The sequence below is a fragment of the Lonchura striata genome, chromosome Z, assembly GCF_050655825.1.
Source record: "Lonchura striata isolate lonStrDom1 chromosome Z, ASM5065582v1, whole genome shotgun sequence".
NCBI classification, from domain to species: domain Eukaryota; kingdom Metazoa; phylum Chordata; class Aves; order Passeriformes; family Estrildidae; genus Lonchura; species Lonchura striata.
This window is the reverse complement of record NC_140740.1, coordinates 54,677,316-54,688,117: the sequence shown is the minus strand read 5'-3', so window position 1 is coordinate 54,688,117 and position 10,802 is coordinate 54,677,316. Positions and strand designations below refer to the sequence as shown.

At 34.6% G+C, this 10,802-nt stretch overlaps 1 protein-coding gene across 1 annotated transcript in view; it reads right to left on the bottom strand.

The window, feature by feature from the left end:
- Positions 1–3,937: 3,937 nt before the first annotated feature.
- The window catches only part of NDUFS4 (NADH:ubiquinone oxidoreductase subunit S4), a 47,446-nt gene continuing 40,581 nt past the window's right edge, over positions 3,938–10,802 (bottom strand). The window contains exons 4-5 of the mRNA XM_021553890.4: positions 7,879–7,952; positions 3,938–4,146 (exon numbers count right to left, since the gene is read on the bottom strand). Of these exons, the coding sequence (XP_021409565.1) occupies positions 4,043–4,146; positions 7,879–7,952 (178 nt within the window). The 3' untranslated portion in view covers positions 3,938–4,042. The remainder of the gene's footprint in view (positions 4,147–7,878; positions 7,953–10,802) is intronic.

Below are 10,802 nucleotides of genomic sequence, written 5' to 3'. Positions count from 1 at the left end.
GTACTTATTCTAATCAACTTGTCCTAAAAGGTGTTAAATTCACGTTTTCTGTGCAGGAGGCATTTTTACGTTTTAACCTTTTTACGTTCCCTCATGATGAACAGGATGTGAAGAATCAGTATTTTACATCCACTGAAATCAACATTTTAATACCAATTCAAAACTATTTTGCACCCCTTTTTTAGAAGTTGCTGTAAGCACAATCTTGTGAAGTTGGTGACATACTCGAGTATTAAGCAAGTGGCAACTAAATGCAAATCCCTCTCAGAACATAGGAACGAGAAAAAGGAATTATCAAAGCAAGTTGTCTTACCAGACAGGCTATAACTTACTATGTAACTGTTGAAAATTATTTTCTTAGGTTATTCCATGTTTCTTTGTTTGCATGTTTTTTGTTTTTGAATAACAAAATATGCTGACCTCCACCGTAACTAGACAGAGTCAGATAGCTGTATCTGGCAAAACCAAACTATGCAACTGTGAAAATACAGGCAAAAGCTGGTAATTGTCCAAATTAACTTCTCCTTTTCTAGCAAATGACAAAACTTTGCATATATGGGTAAATAATTTTTCCATATCATAGTATCCATTAATAGTCTGATTTGTTTTAAATTATCCATCAAACTTCACAATTAAGGAATACTCTACTAGAAATCTGAAACTGTGCTTTTAGATTCCTGACATTCTTAATGTTCCATTATAATACCATGATTTTAAGACTTGCAAGGCCTTTATTATTAACTAAAAAAAAGAAGTTAATTGGAATTATGCATGATGCCAATATTCCTGGTCCCTACAAGATGCACACTTGGTATCAGCTGACAGGAACATGGAAACACAAATGTGTGGTAAAATAAAGAAACTAAAGTTTATGAGTGAAGCTAAAATTTCACCAAAACATTCTTGGTTTTATATAGGAATTAAAGTACTGGAGTGGCCAACCATTCAAAACTCATGTACAAAAATTTCAAGTGGACAACAGACAATAAAAGTCCCCCAAACCTATATATCCACCTAACTTATAGAGTTGATGGGAGTAAAAAGTAGTAGCATACGCGAGGAAAGATACTATGATGCTGCTTGTTTTTTTGAAGAAGGTACTTTCACCAAGACTTGACAGAAATAATCCAAACTCATGATGCTATGCTGGCTGAGACAGCAATGACAGATAATAAGCCTTTTTCAGAAAACTGGTGGCTCTGTGGAACAGCTAGAAATGGGAACGAACTTTGTCTCTAGCAGCAGCATGCTGCCTCCAGCACACAATGGAACTACCAAAGCCAAAGTGTAAAATACTTCTGATCAGCCCATAATTTCCACAGGGCTTTCCAAAATAATGGAAGCTAAAAAACTGGAAAGAAAACACCTCAATTCTAAAACAGCTTGGTGAAAAAATGTAAATGTAACATCTGTGGTACTTTATTCTGCAATACTGCAACTTCCTAGTAATCCTTTAACATTTTTTTGCTATTGCCATGTAAAGTGGCAAGACACGTGACCTGCAAACAAATTCCACTTGGTAAAGAACATATTCCATTTACTTGGGAGCTTTACACTTTTTCTTTACCCAGTAATGATTTTGTTACTTTCACAGGTTTCAAATATTCTTCCAATTAAAAGCTTATATTAATTGGATGCAGCACAGCTGAATCTTCTGCCAAAATGAATTTGTAGTCTCATTCAACATTCTAATTCTCCTTCAGATGAATTGCTAATCTTATTCGTCATAAATTACCAATTATGGTAGTTTACTTGTTTTGTCTTTTGACATATTCAAGGTTCAGGAGCAATTTTACTTATCCCAAAACACTGTGGAGTAAATAGAAGCTGGAGTTCACCTATCAAACATTCACTTCTGAGAGTACTTAAGACAGCCAGATCATCTTGTACAATTTCTGTTTCAGCCTAGAGTTGTAATAATTTTGTAAAGTAATGAAAGTGTGATCTCTAAAATGATCTCTAAAATATGTTCTTGTTGCAACTTTCCTTGCACACTCATGCCCTCAGTACTACTTCTAAGGTTTGAAGACCATAATGACTACAATCAATTCTATTCTCACTGTCACCATGGTCATTCCTAAACCATGCAATAGGATCAAAAAATCCAAGTCTTATGAAAATGATGAAAGGAAAAGAAGATCAGGGCTCAAACACAACTTAAAGACTTCAAGGTGGCATGAATTATACACAATCATAAACAAAGAAACAAACAAAAATATTTCTTCCTTAGAAACATAAGGGGATTTATCAAATTCTCCTTTTAAGTATTTACATTATCTTTCCAGGAGAAACAAAGACATAAGAAACTCTGCTTTATGTGAAACTGGTTCTAGTTATGAGAAGTATAAATTAACAGAGAGCAATTTCATTAATTAGGTGTTCAAAGAGAATGTTAGGTATCTAACACTAATCAGTCAATTGCATGGACCATGTTATTTCAAAAACCAAGCTGTGTCTCTGCTGCATTAGATACCTGTGGATTTCTCATTTTGATAATCTGATAAAGCTTGAAGATCATTAAATGAAGAACTTGCTGCTTTTACTTGGAAGAAACAGAAGAAAAAAACTCCAATGAATGGCTTTTCTTTTTATTGTCTTGTTAGTTAATATAAGCATATTAAGCTGAACTGGAATACAAAGAGATGCAGTAGATTGTGGCTGCGATTCCAGTTTGGTGCACTTTGGTACTCCTGGAGGACTACAGGCTCCACTGCAAAATGCAGCATTCAAAATTCAACAGAAGATGAATTGGAATAATAGTTTTTGTCTGTGATAGGAAAATAGCAACTTCATCCAACTGGCTGATTATGATGAAACTGGGTCAGAACCAATGCTTTACATGAATGCTAGCCAGCATATAGGGAGCTGGTTAAAACTGAAACAAGAATATACACCATAAAATAATAAAACCTGGGCAATACAAGAGAGTTTTATGCCTTCTTTTTGTTAAAATCTAACACAGCACTCACACCATTACTTAGATCTATGTGGAGAGAGCTGTTTCAACTGTATCGTTTGTGACAGGTGGTATAAAACTTTCAGTTGCACAGGGAAAAGGTGTACAACCCCCCCATTTGTAAAGTGTTTTACTGATCATGTACCAATGCCATAACTTGTTAAGTTAAAGCATTTAAAGCAACAGCCAGTGATATATAAACAAACATTTCAAATATAACATTATGCCTTTTTAAAACTATAATTCAATAACATTTAAGACAAATTGAGCTTAGAATATATACTTGCTGTTAAGGCTGAGATGCTATTGCTATATCTCCTGTTAAGTAACAGGAAACCTCAATTCAGATAAACAGGTAACCAGCAATAAAATACCCAGAACTGTAATTATGCAATTAGTATATGCTGATACTGTGTGAAGCACTCAAGTATTCTGATTTAATTTGTGAATGTTCAACTGGCTTAGTTTCACTTTTCAAGAACATCACAGACAAACAACAACAATCTTTATCTTCCAGACTAAACCTGCTCCATAAGCAAAACAAAACCCAGTGCCTTCTATTCCAGTCATAAATGCTTCTGAGATAATGACAGTATTAATCTCAGCAGAAAAGAGTTATGTAATATGGATTTATACAGAAGAGTCTTGAGTTTTATCCACCCTTTGCTCTTTAACTGCCAACACTGTCTTGTATAGAAAGAAAAAACCCAGCTTTTATTGAAAGACTTTGCCTATGCAAAACTTACTGAACTTATAGAAGTTCAGAAGTTTAAAAACGGTAGTAGATACAAAATTACCATCAAAGATCAATCATAACCTCTAAAGTTGCTGCTGATTTCAAACATTCCTTTTAACAGATTCCTAGTACAGCAAGTTTTTACAAGTATGAACACTTCAAATCTCCTCTATATATAGGGAAGTTTATAACAGGTTCAATTGGAGACATGAAAATCATTTTAAATAGACATCACAAGATGCATCTGTAGTTTAAAGGTCAAATTTATTAGGAGATTAAGAGATGTATTATCCATGAACTATAAATACAACACAGCTGACTTTATTCACAGTCACACCCCCAATGCCAACCTATTTTGTAGATACTCTTGTTCTTTTGTTCCAAGAAAAATTTGCACCATAGGACTTGGATTTCGGTTTTGGCATTTTCTTCTCTTCAACATCATAACTCCAGCCTAGAGGTTATGGGGTAATGGCAGGGTGAGACAAGAAACAGCAAGAATTATATTCTCAGCATACAATATACAGCAGATCCGATATAAAGGTTTTAATATGTTTTTTAAATGTAAGCACCCACTAATTGTTCCTTTCTAGTTGGCAAGAGAGAATAATGAAATGCCATGTGGCAAATTACCATTCTGTGAGATGGGAACACCTGACCATACTACAGACCTCCATGCAAAAAACTTGACAGTCATCAATGAAAAGCTCAACAGGGAAGACTGACTGTCCTGTAAGTTCATGGCTCCACAACTCCATAGCACACAGAAGCACTAAGGCTCTCTGTATGTTGGCACAGGAAACAAAGAAGGTAAGAAAACACATGCCATAAAACAACATACAAAAGATCAATCTCAAAGGCTGGGAGACAATGGACACCTTGGAAAGCTAATAAGAAAGAAAAGAAGGAGAACCAAAAATAAACCAAAAAGCAAAGAAAAAACTTCAACATTAGAAAGGAGCTTAATACTTAACATTTTTTGTAATAATATAAAAAATTAGGAGCAAAAAGAAAAGGGAATGAAGTGATAGAAGACAAGTAAATTATGTGATAGTTAAGCAAGAGAAATGCTTAAAAATGTCAGAAAAGAGGAGGTGGAGACATTAGTGTTTATGTAAATCAAAATGCAAATTGATTGCAGCCTCCAGGTGCCTGGAAAGTTGCCAGGGCAGCACTCAGTACTCCAAAGTTTGGTCTCTTTAGCTGCAATATTTCACTCAAAGTTGAGATACTTCTGTTGAAGCCAGAAGTGGTTAAGTATGAAGTTTTAAGTGATACTCATAAGACAGTACTTTTCTTCCTTAGTTTTAAAACTGAAAGTTGCAAGCCCTAAAATGCTTAATATATATCTGAATTTTTATACTTAAGGTGCTCACAGTAAACAGTCAAGATACAGCTACACATCAAAATATTCTCTAAGATACACAAGTTGTCATGTCACTGCATCAATTTTGCTTATTCACAAATGTCACACAAACATTTTCTTCATGTTTATTAGTTTCAACCAGTGTTAATTTCCAAGTTAACTATTCTCTGTAAGAAACACTGAACAGAAATTTTTAAAACATATTTTTCCATCTGTGAAAACACTGGCTTTTGCCTCCTGTTCTGATTAAAAAATATAGGCTTGAGTAAACAGCCAGAACTAGATCCAGAGACAGACTTCAGTATTGCAACATTCAGCATTGTAACACCTAACATTGAGACACTTGGCTGCTGGAATGGAATCTACAGCCCCAAAGTATTGCTTCATCTTTTTATACACCAGATGGAGAGGGGCCGAGTGCCTCTAAAAGAGATTTGCAACTGCCAGCACAATGACTTGCACTGCCACAGATAGCCAAAACGCGTAAAATCAGTTACATCTAACTAATGATTGTAAGAGGCCACCATATGTGATTAGGTTCCACACATTGGAATAGACTCCTTCAGACCAGCACTTTGAGGTGTTCATGACAGAGAGCAGAGGTCACTTTTATAAAAACACCAGACCGTTGGGGGAAGTTCCTCTTGCCCAAAGCCCTGCCATACAAGCCATGTAGACAGAAAGCAGATTTCACCTTCTCTAGAAGAACACCCTCACCACCTGATTAAAGGTTACTGTGGAGTAGAAAAACTTTCCATCCTTGTTACTTAAGCTGTATGTTTCTAAACAACTGCTTCAGTGATTCAGACAGGACAAAAAAGTTAGGTCAACAGTCATAATTTTTTCATTTCTTCCAGTTAAAAATGTTACCTCCTTGCCTAGAACTCAAGACCATCCTCAGCTGTAATACACTGGACAGCAATGTCTCCTGTTACTGTATCCAGTCCTGCTATTCTGACATTAGAAAACACATCAGATGGGGCAGGCAGAAAGACATCTCCTGCTCTCCTTAAGTTCTTAGGTGAGAAAGAACTCTTAAGTTTACTAACTGTACCAAAATAACCTGCACTATCTAGAATTTTCAGAAATTACATTCTAGGTTCTTAAGGAATTCTGTCATGGCAAATTTGTGTGCTACATACAAGAGGAACAGAAAGACATAGTAATTTGTGTTCCTAGACTTAATGTATGTCTCAATACTGTCTTGGTCATGAAGCTAACATCATGTTAACTTCCAGTGTAAAAGTGTGTCTAAATTTCTAATGTCTTTTAAAAAGCAGAACTAAATATTGAAAAATTTGTATTTCTAGCTACACATGACATTGAAGCTATCACCACAGAAAATATTATGCACATAACATATACATAAATAAAAAATGAAATTAAAAGTTAGGCAAGCCAGTATCTACAGAAAAGTTTGGTGCATCTCAGTTATGGTAAAATTAAGAGTACAAGCTAAGTGAATAGTGAATTGCTAATATTAATACCAAGTCATAGCCTTAGTTTAGCTGGTTCCATGCACAATGGAGTAATTTCTAACTCATTGAAGGCATAAACTTTCTACACTGAACAAATGCATTTTACTTGAGTCTGCATTTTGTAAAGTCAAAATGTAACATCTACAAAGAGATTACATAAGCAGGTCATTACATTAATTTTCTTTTCCTGTATGCTGAATTGTTCAAGAAATAACATGAATGATACAGAAGCATAAATGCCAAATTCTCCTTAATTTCATTTGTTCATAAGCCAGTAAAATACACTAATAAAATTGCATAGATTATCCAATGCAAATGTGATCTTATTAATTTCTTAGATAATAGAACCTATTTTTCAATAAAATTAGTACTGCTAAGCAAAAAAAAAAATCCATTTAAAGAGAAACAGACAGATTATATTCTAGCTTTTACTATTAGAAAGTGAAAATAAATTAAACATTAAATGGTTTAGTTTCTTAGACTGACATGTTAATGGACTTATCACATTTGTGGTGCAGAATATCAACCATCTAGCAACTTTGCATAATTTGGTCTGACCAAGAAACTTTACTATGTACACCAGACTAAATATAGTTGAAAGCTGCACACCACAGGGAAGACTTCCAAAGAACCTTACACTTCATGTGTGCTATTCCTGACTTTATCTCAATGTAATTAATCATCTTCACATCCATAGGGACTAAGCATCAAGATTAACTTTTTAATGAAATTTGAGTTGATTTAAAAGAACAAAATAAGAAAAAGAAAAGAAAGCAGCAAAAAATTCATGCTAACATTTGAGAAACAAAGGACTGCTGAATATTCAAAACACTGAGATTATGGGTACTGTTTGTGGTACCATCATTCTGTCAGGAAATACAAGCCTAACTAAGTTTACAGATACATTCCCTCTGATGTGACATTGGCTTAATAATTATTAAGTAATTATACTGGCTTTTCTACTGTCTTTTTCATGAATAAGAATAAAGTATATGTGTGTAGACTCTAATGATGGGCAGAGATAGACACAACATCCTAAATCTACAGGTTCCTCATGGGGAGTAGTGAGGGGATGTGCTGATCTCCCCTCTGGTGACCAGTGACAGGACAAACACCTGAAACACCTTTCTAGAGAGTGGAAAGTCTAAATTCAACGCATTCAGCACCCCTGGAAATATCCTCCCTTCCCATTTTACTCCTCCCCATGTAGAACACTAGTCTAACAACTCTGCAGCACAGAGGGAAGGTAATTTATCCTGTACTTATTGTGTTGTTAATACTTTGAGATCAAGATTACCTATGAAAGGATTAACTTCTCATAGCTCATACATACAATACGTACCATTTTTTTCAGCAAAAGCAATGGCATCTTCTTTAGTAGAGAAAGTAAGAACCATGTTGGACAAAGGATCAGCTCTGTAAGTAATCAGATGACAATTTTTAGGCATATTGGAAATAGAATAAAAACTGTATCTGTATCTCAAATGTTAAATCAAATTCTGTATTATACAGCTCACTGCAGTATGCCAACTCGGAAACTATTCAACACACTTCTAAAGATTATTTTCAGGGTCAACACTTACTTTCTGCAAAGTACTGTTTTACTCTTTCAGAGTGTTAGACTTCCTTCACAACTACTTGCAAAAATTAATTGGGTTGTCAGACACACAATGTCTAACCACTTGCTGAGGTTATAGTAACTGCTCTGTGAGACTCTTTAAATCTGTAAAATCCCTTTCTTTTTGTAAGATCAGGAGGTCTAAGGTAATTCTGAACATTTCAAGGAGACCAAGTGTCTGTAGAACAGCTAGGCGAGGAATAATCACGGACAGAAAAGAACAGAATACTGAAGTGAGCAGAGAAGGAATTAACCAGAAACTGAAAAGTATATTAAAAAAATACTTAAACTTCTGCTTTGGCTGAGGTCACATGACCCCCACAATTTATTCCTACACAGCAAGCAGACCACAGGCCACAACTGCAAATAAAGCTCCAAAATGCTAACTGCTAGCTAACTAATTACATAGTGGTTAGTTTTAGATGACCAGCTATTCCTCAACTGCATGAATGAAATACCATAAAGGTTTTTGAAACAAATTAAATTCTCAGTAAAAACATAAAATTGCCTTATTTGTTGCTATAAAATCTCAATTTAAGAGTAATGACAAAGGATTAAAAAAAAAAAAAAGCAGACTTCTAACTCTTAAAGAAATTAGATACTGGCTGTAGCAACACAAAGATAAATAAAACCTCCCTGTGACAACACTGCCTATGAGCCTGGGAGACAACTGGAAAGACAAGACCAAATTGCAACAAACTATTGAAGGAGCTGCCTCTCAACTGTTCTCCCTTTGAAGCTAGAAGGATAAGTGAAAAAAAAAAGACTGAAGATACACTGAACTCTCTACAATAAAGGGCAAAGCCTGTGACTGGAGAAGGGGGAGGGGAAAAGGGGGAATCTCGCTTCCAGCAAAGACAATGTAATTTTATCTGATGTACACATGGAAAAATGGAGTTCACTATATATCCAATATATTCCCCAATAAAAAAAATCAGAAACAAACAAAAAACACACAACAAACAAACAAACCAGGATAAAGACAGAAAATACACTTTCGCAAGCCACTGTGATAAGCTCTCTTAAAGATATTTAAAGATTTTTCTTATAATAGCAGGTAAGTGAATTAAAAACTAAGAATTAGTTGATGATATGACCAGTGAAGCATCAAGTGGCCCCAGTGTACTGCAATGTAGTGACAACTTCTGCTTATCATTATTCTCTTCCATAATTGGGGTTGGAAAAATCTTTTCAACACTACTAAAAAGGAACAAAGAAACTTTAGAAATGAAGTGTGGTGAGGGACCAGTGCCTGTTCTCCACTGCAACTATGGCAAAAGCCTTCCAGGACAGAGACAGCTGGAAAATGAGAAATGTGCAGAAATTATTGTTTCTATTTAATGTGGAATCATCTTTCATTCAATCTAAATAGATTTCTGATTTATTTCCATAAATGAACTCTGTGAGAAAACTGAATTTCAGAATGTCCAAAACAGGATGAAAAGAACAGGATGTCCAGTATGACATCCTGATAGTGTCAGCAGTACCCAGTGTTGCAGAATTTCCTATGCCTACCCCCAACTGTTCTATCAATCACTGAAAATTAGGATTTCGCAGTTTGTTCTATGACATCTCATACAATGAAAACTTCGCACTTCCCCGTATTTCTTTGTTGACAGCTTTATATGACAAGGTGTACCCAAGAAATGTATTTAGGCATTCTCATAATGAAACCTCCTAATTAAAAAAAAAATTGTCATGGGCCCATTTTACTTAGATCTATAACTGGAAAATTTTCACTGAAAAAAAGCCCAAACAGTCAAGAAACAACAAGTGCAAAAAAATTCTAGCCCCAAATAAGACTGAAATATATTAAAGAACTGACAGAAATATAGGAAAGACCTACAGGTCTTTCCAATATACTCAAGTATACTGAGTTAAGAGAAAAAAGGGCTTTAATATGTAGGCCCTAGAGAGCTCTTACCCACTAATCCCATTTATAATATTCAAAAGTAAATGGAAAACTGTCTAAGAAATGTTCTTTGCAGAAATTAAATCTCAAGAGAAGAAACTCTTCTCAGGTACTTTTGGATGCTGAATGGTAACCAGAGTGTACATTAAGAGTTTTTACAAGAACGCCTTGAAAATTAAGATACAAACTCATTTACAAAACCTTTAATCTACTAGCATTGAATCTCAACAGAACACTTGTTTTTTATCCTACCTGGAGCTTGCTAACCCATGAGAAATTCCTTTCCCTACCCTAAAATAAAAAATATATGTAAAGCCTTCTCAAATTTTCATGAGAAATCAATGCAACAGGAAGACTTAATTTCAGAGTTACTTTGAAATAAATTTCTTAGGTACTTTGAACTAAATTTCTGGATACATTTTTGTTCTGTATATAAAAAAATAATTTCTGTGACTGGGTTTAGAATGTTAATACATCTCAAAAAAATTCATCCTGAAATTATTTAAGGTTTTATAGGTTTTTTTTTCATAAAATTTTGTATTCTCTAATGATAAGTGTTGATATGATTGTAGCCAGACACTTTCAGTACACATTGTATTCTTTCTGAAGTTTGAAAAATAATCTCTAGTGGTTGATTTTGGTTTATGTCTAATAATTAACTATTCTGAATACGCCTCAAAGGAGACAGCTCCAAATCAAAATTACAATATTGTCAGAGGAATTGCTGGTATAGTTC